This window comes from Branchiostoma floridae, chromosome 5 (assembly GCF_000003815.2).
Source record: "Branchiostoma floridae strain S238N-H82 chromosome 5, Bfl_VNyyK, whole genome shotgun sequence".
NCBI classification, from domain to species: Eukaryota; Metazoa; Chordata; class Leptocardii; order Amphioxiformes; family Branchiostomatidae; genus Branchiostoma; species Branchiostoma floridae.
In genome coordinates this window covers 1223701-1238997 of record NC_049983.1, presented here as the reverse complement: position 1 = coordinate 1238997, position 15297 = coordinate 1223701, and the positions used below count along the sequence as shown (strand labels likewise).

Sequence of the window (15297 nt, the reverse complement as noted above, 5' to 3'; positions counted from 1 at the left end):
ATTTTTAGTATGTAGATAGCCTAGATAAAAACTTACGTAATGATATACTAAGTATGCAAATTAACAGCTTATATGCATAATTAATGAGGAAAGTTGATAAATCGACTACATTCCGTGACAGGACTTTCAAATTTGTAACATATGTAACTGAGAAAGACGGAAGAGAGTAAGAGGTGCATGTTTGGGTCCGCTCACCAACACGGTAAAAAGCTCACTTTGCCAACCAAGTCACGTAGACAAAAAGGAAAAAAATACACAATAGGTCTACAGACACCCAATATATTTCATGCAGGCCTGATGTCTACGAACTCTTGTTTTACTAGTTTCAAGTCACTGCAAGTTTTCTCGAATTTTACAGATTTTTAGGCTGTTTTCGACAATTCCTTTTCAATATTCAGCGACCAAAACTATTACATGTACACAAATGTCTGTGTGGGCGGTGTTACTAGCGTACACGAGTTGCTTCCATCTCTGGTTTCTGATGTAGTTTGTGATGTAGTGTTTCATATTCCTTTGAGTCTGGGACTGCTCTGGAGTCAACAAGCGCCTTGCCAGGAGCAGGACGTGTTTTTTGCCGTGCAGAAACCCGACAAGTACAAGCGGCATCATGTCGGGTGGGCAGCAGCAGTCCCAGTCTAGTGACACAAGTGCTGGTATAATTTGTAATTTTCTTAGAACATTATTTCCGTTTTCCCTTCTTTAAATATAGATCAGCCACATGGCTGCCAAAAAAATAATTGTCATACAACAACTACTGACAAGCAATATACTACTGGTACTACAATTGCCAATGTCCAGTGCGGGAAAATCTTATAACAGTTTGTCAAAATCTTTTATGTCACGATATTTGACAAAGAATCGTCAGATTTGAAGTGTGCATTAATATTATGAACACATTAATGGTCGGAAATAATAATATACCCAGTTTCTATCAAGTCGCAAAGCATTTTGTTACTTATTGACGTTTTTTATCTGCCATTCAACGCAAGAAATAGCTCACTCATTTTCGTCTTATTTCACTGACTCGTTTTTAAATTTTGTTGTATCTATGGCACTTCGTTGCTAAACTTGATTGCTCTAGCATTTTTACTAATGACAGTATATGGCTCTGTAATTTTCCTCCAGACACCACACCCATGCAGCAGCCTCGGACTGATCGGCAGGGTTGTACCGACGCCGTTTCTCCCAACCCTATGTATGGATCCGGAGAAGGTAAAATGTTTTCAACCAACTGCCTTGCTTTAGTAGAGGTTGTGGCTTTGTTTCTTTGTTTAGGGCAAAGTTTCTGCTGTATCTTTCTACGTTGTATTTCTATCTATTTTACAGAATGTAACTGAAAAGTATATACGTAATTTTGTTAAAAAGCTTTCAGGCAATAATGGTATGTTGTAAGATTCAGCAACTTTGACTTCGTAATTAACGTTACATGTCGTTTTTGACAACCAGATTATGTGTTGATAAACTTAACCCTCATCCGACCGTATGGGGTCATTTTGACCCCAGGCGTATATTTTTTTATCTGCCATAGCAACATTTTTCATCGGAGAAAAAATTCCTTTCATGAATTTGTTTGTATACATGTCTTACAACATCTACCAATTTTTCACCGAGTTTTGCCCACTATTGTATAAGCTAAACTTGAAAGTTTGTGTCTTGTTCGGTGGGGTCAAAAATGACCCCAGCCAATTATGAATCATTTATTACATAAATATCAAGACATTTCAATAAAATAACAGGCATTCCTCATTATTGCTATTACAGCAACATGTTATAGTTGCTTAGATGAGTAAACACCGAATGTTTTGAAAGAAATTTAGTATTATACTGTAAAACACAGTTTTTCGACATTCTGCATAAATTATGATAATACGTACTAATTACCTATGCTAATGAAAGTGAAAATGTTTGTAATTAATCAAAAAACAATATATGAACAGAATATGCAGAAGGAACCTACAAGAAAGATCTTTGCGGGATGATAGACAAGAGTTATTGTATGTATGTGTTTAGATGGCGGAATATGGTGCATAATTAAGTAATAAATTCGTTACTTTTCACAAATGTTGTATTTTTTCTTGTTAAATAACATTATTATGCTATCAGTATTATTGCATCATCACAATTATTGTTTAGAAATTGATAAGACAAAACATTGTTTAAGTAAGTTGAGTATGGCAGATTTTCAGAGCAACTATGGTTTTTCCTCATTTTCTGCATAAATTATGACGATGAGTAATAGCCACTGACGCCAAAACTTGTCAAAATATTTTTCATAGGTTAGTGAAACAGTAAATACATAGAAATGACAAAATAAGGCAGCAAAAATATGTCTATTAGCAAAACAAAATGGGGTCAAAAATGACCCCATACGGTCAGATTCGTCGTAAAAATGTAACGATCGGATGAGGGTTAATGCAACCAGCTTTTCTACATGTGACTTCAAACTTGTTTAAAATATATTTAAGCACAAAAACGGATATTGAAGCCTACTTTGCGAAATTACTAAATGCGGCCAAGAAGTGGGAAATATTTCAGCAGAGTTTACAGTATCATAAAGATCACGGAAAGTATGGTTTTACAATTCTGCAACCTTTCCGTATTCGTTAACCCTATCCAGACTAGACTTTTTTTTGGCATTCCCTCAGGCCATACCAGGTTTTGCTTTCAAGTCTGCTTGCGTTGTCTTTTGTTGTCTCTCTCTTTGTGGTGCTCTGGTCTGATGTCTGCTGTATTAGATCCACAGTATACACTGATCTCTGATATGCTGTAATTTTCCAACAGACGCCACACCCATGGAGCAAGGTCCCAACCCTCTATACATCCCCGGAAAAGGTAAAACGTTTTCAGTTCCGATCTTGGCGTCTCTCCTTTCCGTATCACAATACGGTCGTTGCCATTTTGCTGACCGGGCGATCCGAGCGTACCTGATCATTACTTTTTCTAGAATAAAATCTTCTAATGACGAACAAAAAACAACATTTCAATTAAAAATGGACATGCGTAGAATGAAAAATGATAAAAAATATTAGTGAAAAAAAGGACGTACACCAGCTCAGGCCCCTACTAAGATCAAATTTAAAGAAAAATAAGAGAGCTCCAACGGGCGTGGCCGTTTACCAGACGGAAATTAGCTGTTGCGCCATGTTCTTGTTTTGCTTTGATTCTCTCGCTTTGGTTTAAAGTCGACTGTTGTACCTAGAATCCTGTTTAATGCATAACGTCAGACCTATCGTAAACCTCAACACGCTGTCAACAACATCTACAGCATGAACTGGTCTCCGAAAGTTTTCGACCTGCACTGGGCGTAGATCTGTTCATTTTGTTCTGAGCTGGAGCTGTCATAAGTTGTGAATCAATCTTTAACCGGTTTCTCTGTACACTGCCAAAAATGCTTTTTCTTGTTCATCTTGTTTTGCTTCCTCACATTTTTTTTTCTTCCAGGAAGAAAATCATTCTGTCCCCAAGAAATCTTAGAAAATATGCTTGTTCATGGGGCAAGCAAATTTTTGCTTATTAAGTTTTTTAGACAATTTGAGATTCGTTTTCTAGTATTTCCAAAAATGTTTTTTCTTGTTTATCTTGTTTTGCTTCGTCACAGAAAATGTATCTTCCAGGAACAAAGGAAAAATTATTGTATTTCTTAAGAGTTGAATCTGGTTATAAAAGATTTTGCTTAAATCTCTAGAAACTTTTTTGTAGTTTCTTGTTTTGCTTGAATTTTCTTCTACATTTTCTTCCTGAAAGAATATTTTTCTTCATATAAGAATTGTCCATGGGGTAAGCAAAATAAGAAAAAAAAGCAAACGTACAATCTTCTTGCTGTTTTGAGGAAAAAGCTGCAAACTGCTAAACGCATCAATACTAACGTATTTCATACTTTGTCATATTTGATATTCAGACTTTCTATAGTAAATGATATATATAAAAGAACTAATAACATTCTAAGATTGGCTTGTAGAAAAATGAATATATAATAATTTTGCCAGACACCACACCCATGGAGGAGCCTCAGACTGATTGGCAGGCACGTGACGACGCCGCTGCGCGTATACCTAACCCTGTCAACAACTCCGGAAAAGGTAAAATGTTTGAAGTCCGCTCACGAGGACATGTTTTCGCGCTTTGTTGGTCTCGGTTTGGTTTTAGACCGATTGCTGTATTTCATCACCCGTTTTTGAATGCATGGTACATTTAATACTTTAGATAAATAGATGCTGCAATGATTTTTCATGTCTTCTGTCCAACAGCAGCCCCCAAAAAGCGGACGAAGTGCGTCAGCCGACCCAGGGAGTTATGGCTAATCTTCGTTACTGTGGTCTGCGTGGCTGTCGTTGTTATTTCGACGTATTTTTCAGGTCAGTTTTCTGTTTCCTTTATATTGAACATGGCTTAGTAAAGTTTAGAATATGCTGTTGAAATGCCATGTATCTTTTATCTTTGTATCAAGTTCTAGTATCAAAGTAGATCATGCTTTGCGACCTTGATTTTCTTTTTTTATGACGATACAGTCAGATCTGGCTCTGTGGGAAAGGACGGGTCACGTCAACCTCCAGTAGAAAATGGAGCCATCGGCAAAGTTGGATCTGTGGGAAAGGACGGGCCACCCGGACCTCCAGGAGAAAAGGGAGCCAGCGGCTCTGTGGGAAAGGACGGGCCACCAGGACCATTTGGGCCCCGAGGGAAGATGGGACACGTTCGGCCTGACGGTCCAAATGGTATGTCCAATTCCTGTCAGACCAGCTGAACTTTCAGTTGATGCACTTTTTTCATCATATGCCGAAAACTGTTTGCGCAGTTATAGGTTCGCGGTAGCGACAGCTGTTCTAAATCCATCCGCACTGACGGCCGCTGTAATCTCTTAGTCCCAATTCTGTAGTTCTCGATTACTAGTCGGCCCTTCATTTCCGCGGAATCGCTAAATCTTTGAAATCTGCAAAATACAGAGTGTTTAGTTTACAATCTATCTCGTTTTATTAGTGCTGTAATCTTGGTGTTGATCCACGGCTTGTTTCTGCGGTGCATTCTTGTAACGTTGACTGGAAAGTGCTGGTCTATTTTCTCCGTTAATGTTCGGTAAAAGATGTTAGTCTTGGCTTGGACGTCATCCGCTGTAAGGACATCAGACCAGTTGTGCGAGGCTAACCATTGGCCAAAAGACCTGATCGTAGAGTTTGGTATTGGTCTGGTGACCCTCGACCTTGTCTCGTTTGTTATGAGGCTTGTTATGGGTACGAGGTGTACGATGTTGTGATCGCTGCTGCCCAACGGTGAGAGCAGTGCAGGTGTGAGATACACGTGGTCGGAGTTTGTTATTATACAGCCCAGAGTAGCCTCCATTCTGGTTGGTACGTCCACAATTTGTCGAAGGTGGCTTCCTCTGCAGAGATCTTGAAGGTCTGTTCTGTTGAGATCCCCAGCGATGCAGAGTCAGATATCAAGGGGTATTACACAATAATAATGATCATATCAAAATTGCAGGAGATATAAACTTTAACATGCACATCACACCCTTAAAATTTGGCGATCCTGCAGTAAGCCGTTTTGAAATTATGAAAAGGAGCCGAATGAGCCCCCCCCCCCCCCCGGGCCCACGAATGCCTGAAAAGCCCAGTCTTGTTACAGTAACGGTAAACACGCAGAAAACTCCCCTATTTTCCCGGGTGCTGTTCGTCAGAAGAAAACAAACATTTTCACAAATACAAACCATTATCTTGTCTGCATAGTTTTGCTGCCGTTTATTTGGGAACATGTGACATGTAACTTTCTAGTAGGCGACCCGGGACTTAGAGAGGACACCAGCAGTGAACATAGTTCCATAATTGCGCGCCAAATAATTGGCCGCAATACGCCATAAACAAGCTTTTCTTTACTGGTGGAAAACAAAGGGAGAACTTGCGATTGATACAATTAGCACCAATATACAGACTCTTCAGCTGCGCAGGTACACAGTCATCATCGCTAAGCGAAGGGTTTAGATGTATACCCATGATAAACAAATGAGGTCACATGCTTCAGATTCGCACCATAGAGTCTTACATGTGGTGGTGGATACTCAAGTTACACACGATGTTTTTTTTTTTCAATATTAAACAATATGTCGTTTTCAAGACTAACCTCTTCGCATATCCCTACTAATCTCTGAAGAGACTTAAAACTGGAACATATAAGACACAGGTCATCAGCATAAAGAAGATGGTTAGTTATGGACCCGCCTACATAACAACCAACTTTGGCATTGTTAAGCCTTACACTCAAATCATCAATATACAAGTTAAGCAAATATGGTGAGAGGAGGCTACCCTGTCTCACTCCATTATTAACAGAGAAGAAGGGAGACAGGATAGCCCCCCATCTCACACACATCCTTTGGTTATTATACCAGAAGAATAAAAAACGAACTAGGTACGGCGGAACCTTTCTGTCAATCAATTTGCTGAACAACGACCAGTGGTTGACGCGATCAAATGCCTTCGAGGCGTCCATAAAACAAACAAATACAGGAGACCCTAACCCCTGCAATACTCAATAATTTACTTTAAAATAAAAAATACACATATCAATCCCATGTTTAGGTTTAAAGCCAAACTGAGAATCTGACGTCAGGAGAAAAGGTTTCAGACGGTTCAGCAGGATCGCCTCTAGGACTTTAGAAAGAGTGGATGATAGAAGAACTTTATTGCACGACAACTGTAGAGGATACAGTGTTTGGCAACTTATCTCCAGTACTAATAATTATAGACTTATTAGTACTGGAGATATTGACAGACTTGTTCTTAACTACAGGAACAATAATCGTGGCTAGCACTAACAAAGTGTCAGGAATAAAATTATGAACAATGGCAGAGGTGAACAACAATGAAAGATGTACATGAAGACTTGGGCCCGCATTTTTCAAATGCTCGTTACTGATACCATCAGCCCCACAAGCCTTGCCATTGGGCAAGTCCTTGATGATGTCAGCGAGTTCCCGTGCGGCGATTTGCATACCGCCATCGAACAATAATGCAGGTGTTAAAACAGACAACATATCGGACTTGTGAGTCTGGTTATCAACAGAGTTTAACAGGGACTCAATGTGAGCTTTCCAAAGGTTAGCAATATTCTCCGCACCGGAAGAACCATCAATGGTATTGGGTAATACAGTATGACATGATTTAGAACTTCTTATTTTGCTCTAGAAGTCCCGGTAGTTCCTGGTAGTATTAGAAAACAGACCAATTTCCTCTACAACAGGGTGTGTCGAAAAAAAACCCCGCTAGGTTGTCATTTTTAAGTATTTGCCGAACCTGGGACGGACAATTTCCGTAAGAGGTCCATGTTGATGAAACTGTTAGCTGGTAACCATTTACTGGCAAGTACTGGTGTGCGATCAACAGAACATGTCGGCATGGATCTTCATGATACTCGCATTCGGCTGCGTCACTCCACCAGGAGTTAAATTAACAGCGTATAGTGAAAAGTACCTAAGGTAGCGGTTCAAATGGTCGCTCGATTTGTTCAAAGTGCAGGGACCAGATGTTAACGTTTAACTCACGGCCAGAAGTAGAACTCTTTCACAGGGTGCAGTACAATTCTGTAACTAAGCGTTGATTTCAGACTCGACAAAATTTTCAATCAGGCTACGAAAGAACTGATCGCCATCAAGTATCTAAGTCGGTCTTTTTGTAAAGATACAGCTGAATCTTGCACGACATATGCACGATTATCCCAAGAATGTCCTTAGTTTGCAATCGTGCGACAATCGCACGATATGAGATCGTGCCCTAACTTGACCAATTGTGGTAACCTATTGTCATTTTCTTAAATATAAAAATCCATCGTTCAGTGAAGGCCAAGTCAAAGACTCTGACAGTGTAGATTTTCTTTGTAAAAGGGCCTTCCCACTGAAACCGAATTAGCAGGAATCAAGCAGAACCAGCCGGAATTAAGTATTTGCAAAATTCGTGCCACATTCGGGGCCATTCCGAGTGGGAATTCCAATCGGACCTTATATCCCCTTCACACGAGAAGGAATGAGCCAAAATGCCGTCAGAATGAAAATTCTTTTCTATTCTTGAGAATTCGTAGTGTCTTCTAGAAATCCTTACTGCATTCCAGATATTCTTTTGGCCACATTCGGGCAGGATTCGAAGTGGTTTGCCGTTTCGGTTCTCCATCGAATGAGATAAGAATGTTTCGAATAATGTTGGAATGCCACAGAATGCGGGCAGACTGCGGTTAGAATAGTTAGAATCCACTTAGAATCCACTTGGAATGCCATTCGATATTTTTCCACTTCGAATGCACCTCGACAGTTTTTGACATGTCAAAAACTTTCGAGCCAGCTAATAGACCGGGGACCTATATCTCGAGTGCAGTAAGAATGTTTAGAATACAGTACGAATTGCCAGGAATTGCCAGGAATAAAAAAACAATTTTGCATTCTGACGGCATTCCGGCTAATTCGTGCTCTCGTGTGAAGGGGGCTTGAGTAGCGAATGTCGCTACTGTAATATTTAATAAGGTAAAAAGAGTAACGTGTAATTCAAAGGATGCTGCTATAACGGGTTTTAGATGTTAGTTTTATTCTACGGCCGGAAACATCTTATTTTGATACGGACATGCCATGAGTTGGCATCATTGTTCTCTCCGAACGGGCTCTGTGGTACGAGAATCACAGCGCGGATGGATATAGCAAAACATGCTGGCTAAATTAGACTTTGTTTTGAGCTTCCAGCTCTAAAACCATAATGGAAAACCAAAAGTTTGGGATCGATGACCCTTTTTCCTTTACATGATTATCAACTAGACTCTTGTGACATTCTGGTGGAGTAGAATTTTTAAGACTGAATTCACTGTATTCTAACACTGTATTCTATGTTATGGCCAGACCTGGCTATGATATCAACATCAAGGAAGCTAAATCCTCTATAGGATTATGACGGGTCCTAATCTGATCACGTCTCTTTGAAAACAACATCAACAGACAGATCAAAAATCACGGAAATACGCTCATAATCCGTGCGTGAGTTATTGAAGTTTTTCACAACAAACTATGAACAAAGGGACGGCATTGAAAAGCTGAGAACAAACTTTAAGACAAAATGAAACATTTAAAGCTACAAGTACTTTTTTGCATGGGCTTAATTAAAAGTGCATATCAGTTGTTGACAGTAGAAACCTGTGATCTCTTTAGGATAAGCCGATGAGCTCTGGCCCAATCGTGTTGTTTACTCAGTTCAGTCTCGCCTGATTTCACTTTCAGACCTTGGCTTAAGCGTGTAAGGAAACAGTATTAGAAAAGAAACAGACCAATTTCCTCTGCAGCAGGGTGTGTTTGAAAAAATAATACACGCCAGGCTGTCATTTTACGTATTTGCAGAAGCTGGGAAGGACAGTTCTGGATCACGCGTCTATTGTGATAGAATTGTTAGCTGGTAATATTTTTACTGGCAAGTACTGGTGTGCGACAAACAGAACATGTCGGCGTGGGTCTTCATTATACTTGCATTCAGCTGCGTCAATCTATCAGATAAATCATTGAGATTTTGTAGAAATTGCATAAGGGAGCGCTGCAAATTGTTGACCGATTCGTTTAGAAACGCAACTTTAAAGTAAAAGGCTCGACGAGGACCAAATGTTAAGGTTTCACTCATGGAAAGAAATACAGCTCTTCAACAGTGCACAATACATGTACATGTAGGTCTGCGCAATGACACATTCGCCGTCAGCAATCGTATGATTTCAGACTCGACAACATTTACAAGCAGCCTGTGAAAGAAACGAATGCAGTCAAGCATCTAAGAAAGCCTTCTTCGTAAAGATACAGCTGAGTTTTAAAGGATGTATGCAGTACTATCCAAAAAATATCCTTAGTTTGCGATCGATCGTATGACAATCGCACGACGTATATGGTCCTGCCCTAAGTTGACCTATTGTCATGGCCTATTGTTGTTCACTCGAATATAGGAAACCTTTGTCCAGTGAATTCCACTTCAAAGACTAAGACAATTAACCAAAGTCGAGACAACGAATAACGAAAGGGCAATTCTAAGGGCACTTGTTGCTGTTATACCCCCGTCGCATTATCCACGATCTTCGGGCGTATCGATGGAAGATCGGCCATATTCAAGATCGACAGAGGGCTGCGCGTATTTTTCACTTGAAAACTATCCCTGTCACATGTAAGCCATACTTTGTACCTTGTACAATTGTTGTGCAATAAAGGTATTATTATGAGCGAGGCTCGGGCGATTGCCGAGGAATCGTCATCCGATCGATTTTCGCCAAATGTGACAGGGAATTTTTATTACGAGAATTGTATGTTAACCTTTTTTCTATCGCTGGACAAAATGTTATGTTGAGACGGCAGGTATATAAGGGGGGGTGCCATGATATGATGATTAGCACGAAGCTTGACACAAACATGCGTTTATAACTTCCGAGCCGCTCTTGGGTGTTATAAGGAAACGCACGTAGTGCGACTTTCGGTTATAATGAGGAATTGCACGCTTGACTGACTCTGCTCAGGCGTCTCCTTGCAAAGCGCTTTGCGTTGCAAATCTGCCGCTGTAAACTCCATTGGCCACTGTCATGTCTCTGCAAGTTGTTAGTTAATAAGCATGTTCCCGCCAATGTTTGGGGTGGGGGATTCATCACATGATACATTCGTAACCGCCGAATATTCATGTTTACTTTTAGTAGTACTCTCTCTCTTTCCTAATTCTTGCTTTTTGTCAGGTTCCAGTCCGAACGATGAATTATGTGAAGCACCAGGGCAGGAGACAACAACTCAGTACGGCATGCCACAGTTCAGTAGCCCCCTCTACCGGGATCAAGGCAGTCAACAGCCTATGCCTGATCTCCAGACTGCGGCAATGGATACAAACGGTTGGTGTTTTTTACGTATTTTCTGTTGCAGCTCTATATACAGATAAGCAAGGAGAGTCCATTTCTAATCACCGTGTGGTGTTTGTTGCCCTTTGTTCTAACATTTTTTTAAACCTTTGTCCCAACTTTGTCCCGACTAAATTTTATGGATGACATCCTCTGGAGATCCCAAAACTAATGCGCGCGGAAGAAAAACCAAAAAAAATCCAGCAAATAAAAAAAAAAATACTGCTAAACCACAGGACCATAAAGCTGGCATTATTAATTGAACCACAGAACACAGTGTATCAAAAGAAACAACAAGTTTTTATTTGCAGGAGGCACATGTAGGTTGTAATAATCATCTTAGCAGACTCAGCTGAAGTAACCGATATTCAATATATATTGGCAGGAACGATCTACAATGTAAGAAGTACACTATTAGAAGGTATATGGTTCCAAGGACTGTGAATGGCACATGACTGTGATAAGAATAAGTTAAAGGGTAGTCTTAACATACATGGTTTGACAATCGAACTGACCTCAAATCGTCTACCGTTCATTTCTCTCATCGCTCTGGATAGAACGTCTAACTCTTTGAATTCGAAGTTGTCCGGGAAATACTCGCCGGCCGTCGACAACAGTCTTCCGCACAACTGTGCAAACGGAACATTCCCTCGTCGATTGTGTACCTATCCACAATAGTGCCCTCCTTTGATGCTGACGCATTGTGATGGTGTACATGTGTTTGTCGTATCATACTGTACAACAGAGGTTAGGCTCCGGCTGTTTTGACATTTCTTAGACATTTTTATAATTATCGGGCGCTCTGTTTTGTATTTTTCTCCCTTACCGGTAACGTTTGTTACCTGCCCTGCAATACATAACCAATGGGACCGAAAATAATAAGTTGCCATTTTTTTTGCTCTGGTTAAAAGAGGATTTTTTTTCCTAAACAACCCGGTAGTTTTCACTAAAAATAAAGCCGATTAATTTTTCGACAAAAAAAAAAGCAATTTTTCACATTAAAGAACGTGACTTGACATGTGACAGTCAAGTTAAGTTTTAACGTTTCTTTTGTATGTCGTCCGCTGTTGTAATATTTCCCAAATCACCACTATATTCTCTGTAATTTGGATGGTTAGGGTTTCGTTTCGTTCTTTGTGTTCATCGTATTCGACGTTTGGGGCTGTTAATATCATGCGAATGAAGACTGTGCACATTACAATTCTCCAGCAAAGCCGAGATGGAACGACCTGTGGTGCGGCTACGCATCCAAGTTTATCTGCCAGACGACAAGTGTGTTAGACAACATTCCCTTTGTTTTCCAATGACGGTTGAGTTACCATGGTAATCCAGGAATCTAATAAGTTCCTCAATTAGTTTCAGTTACCCATGCAGTAAAAGGCGGCTGGTCTGACTGGAGCCCATGGTCTGACTGCAGCGTGACGTGTGGAATCGGTACGCAGACTCGGGACCGAAGCTGCACCAATCCGGCACCAGCTCACGTCGGGGCGGAGTGTGATGGAGATGCTGAGGAGACACAAGAGTGCGACCCGGTAGTTTTCTGTCCAGGTAACTCTAAGTTCTAATGTTGTATTTGTATTTCTAATGCAAGAACAGCCGTTGCGGTATACGTAGAGGAATCCATGAACAGATGTTTGACTCTGGCTTAACCCTATTCAGACCGGGGGTGGTGGGGGGTGGTGGTGCTTTTGAGGCCTGCGCCAACTTTGATGTCGTATAACGCCAGAACGGCTTACGCTAGAGCCACCAAATTTGGTGAGTTTACCTAAAATATTGTTGGCAACAATTTTAGGAAGTTTGACAAATTTTTCATTTTTCGTGTTGCAATGGCAACCGTTTGTTGACAGGCAGTTTTGCCAAAAATCACTATTTTTGGTTCTAACAATGTATTTTTCACATTTATTTGCTATATTACTGCTATTTTGTATATATATATGTATATATATATATAAATATATCTTATATTTATACATGCATAAATTATGCTAATTTGCTGACGTCATCAGCCCAAAATCCAAGATGGCGGACCGTATGACTAGCTAAATGAATATATTTAGTCTATTTCCATTGCCTTTTGTGATTATTTGTTGCAAAAAAAGTATTTTTAAAAATTCAAGGTGGTGGATCTAATACGGCGGAGCCCAACCGGTATCTTAGATGTTCATGACGTTATTTTATGACGTCATTTTGACGTCATTGATGTTGCTATTGGCAACACAAGTCGTAACAAACATTATCCTTCTATCATCTGCACTTGCTGTTACATTTTTGGAGCAAAACGTGAAGTTTTCTGTGAATACCCTATTTTCATGGGTCCGGCCAATACAATCCAATTAATGACGTCATAATTACGTCATATTACGTCATCGTAACGTCAAACGTCTTATACTTATTAGATATCATGTCTATATCATTTCTTAAAAATTTGGTGGCCACACGACACGTCGTTCAAGAGTTATAGGGCTTAGAAGTGGAGGGCCTCAAAATCCCCCCCCCCCCCCGTCCAGGGATGACCAAAATAGCCCGGTCTGAATAGGATTAATTAAACAGATGTTTGCCGTATTATGTGTGATGTAACGACAACAGCTGACGTCGTGGACCAACTGTCTGGGGGGGATCCCTGACACTTTTGAATATTTTTCATTTGCTGTCGTTCTTTGTTCCTTTGAAACGCTGGTTTTGCTGTTGATGCGTACAGGATTGTGTTTTACATTTGGCAGTAATAGGTACGTTAGCTTTTAAGTACGTTTTTGGTTTACTTTGATGTGATGTGTTTTGTATGTGATATAAAGACAATGTCACACACCACAGAAGACAACACAACCGACATAGAAATTTTTTTTTTTCAGGTATCCGACTCGTGGGTGGATGTTGGTCCAGCAAGGGCAGGAATGAAGTGTACCATGACGGACAGTGGGGGACCGTCTGTGACGACAAATTTGACATTAACGACGCACACGTGGTCTGCCGTCAGCTGGGATACAGAGGCGCTGCCAAGGCCCGATATGACGCAGTCGGGGCGGGGTCAGGCCCGATCTGGCTGGACGACTTGGCCTGTGGGGGTACCGAGACAAACATCGGACACTGCAGCCACAACGGATGGGGCACACATGACTGTCAGCACAGTGAGGACGCTGGTGTTGTCTGCTTAGACGGTGAGTCAAGAGTTTTCTTTTTACGTTGCCCTCCCTACCGCCTCTCTTCATTCCCTTACAATTTCGTTTCAAACTATCGTATCAAAACAACCGATGGTAATCGTTTTATTGCAACGTTTTGACCCAGGGGTTATTTCAAGCGACGAGGTAAAATGACAAAAAAAATCCGGCAATGGAAAAGCATTAACATGGCGACGGTAATTTGTTTGTTATGGTTTTATGGTGTGCCGATGCTAAATATGGAAATTAGAATTGTCAACCGTCTTTTTTCAGTGAGATATAATTTAATATGTTTTTGGACTTTGTGAGATCGCGTTTCTTTGCCGTCGTGTTACATATCCTAGACAACACCACGTCATGCAGAAGCCAATTATGCAAATCTGACTTGTCAACCGTGCTGTTTTAGTGAGATATATCTAATAATGGTATTTTTGGTCTTTGTCAGATCGCATTATTTTGCCAGTATGTGACATATCCTAGACAACGCCACGTCATGAAGAAGCCAAGTATGCAAATCTCAGTTGTCAACCGTGCTGTTTAAGTGAGTTATATTAAAAATGATAATTTTTGTCTTTGTCAGATCGCGTTTATTTCTATGTTTTTTATTCTAATTGACTTAAAAAAATGAAATTTTGGTTTATATACTTATTGTATAGGCAAGAGCGCTCAGAATAGCCGATAAAGTAAATACTTAAATGTTGTAATATTATGTTATGTTATGTTATATAAAGTATGTGAGTATGTAAAGAAATTTCAAGATTTTTCGTTTTATGACATTGAAAATGTTGGAACCCATGAAGACATTTTGCTTGGTCTAATCATTTAGAAATGTCGAGTCAGGGGTTATCATAATTCTAGGCAATCAAGTCTTATTTACTGTTGCATATTACAATCTTCTCATAATATATCCTGCATTTGTTTGTTTCAGGTCTGATATAATTATACCACAAGATGTAAACAGATGTGTGCTGTAGATGCAATGAGCGCAATTTTACTTTCTATTCATAACAGTTTTATAAGATATGACAATGATCTTAGAGTAGGTCTCTTATTTCTAACGTTTTATTAACTAAAGAAATCATTAAAAATACAACAGCGGTTATCATTTTCTGTACAATGCCTTAAATATATACTGTACTACTAGTTTATGTCAATAAAGAAATAAAAAAAAGGAAACATTGCATTTCAGTGAATACGGTAAATATATACTATGTGTAACTGCCTCCTGGTGATTTCTGCGGACTGCAGAACTGTACACAGCCCGTGT

At 40.0% G+C, this 15297-nt stretch overlaps 1 protein-coding gene across 1 annotated transcript; it reads left to right on the top strand.

Annotated features, from left to right (window-relative positions):
* The first annotated feature begins 607 nt into the window (after positions 1 to 607).
* Positions 608 to 14969, top strand: LOC118415460 (scavenger receptor class A member 5-like). The gene is made up of 7 exons (XM_035820104.1): positions 608 to 653; positions 1126 to 1212; positions 2782 to 2832; positions 4509 to 4715; positions 10720 to 10869; positions 13725 to 14030; positions 14959 to 14969. The coding sequence occupies exons 1-7, from the start codon at positions 608 to 610 to the stop codon at positions 14967 to 14969; spliced, it is 858 nt and encodes a 285-aa protein (XP_035675997.1).
* The last annotated feature ends 328 nt before the right edge of the window (positions 14970 to 15297 follow it).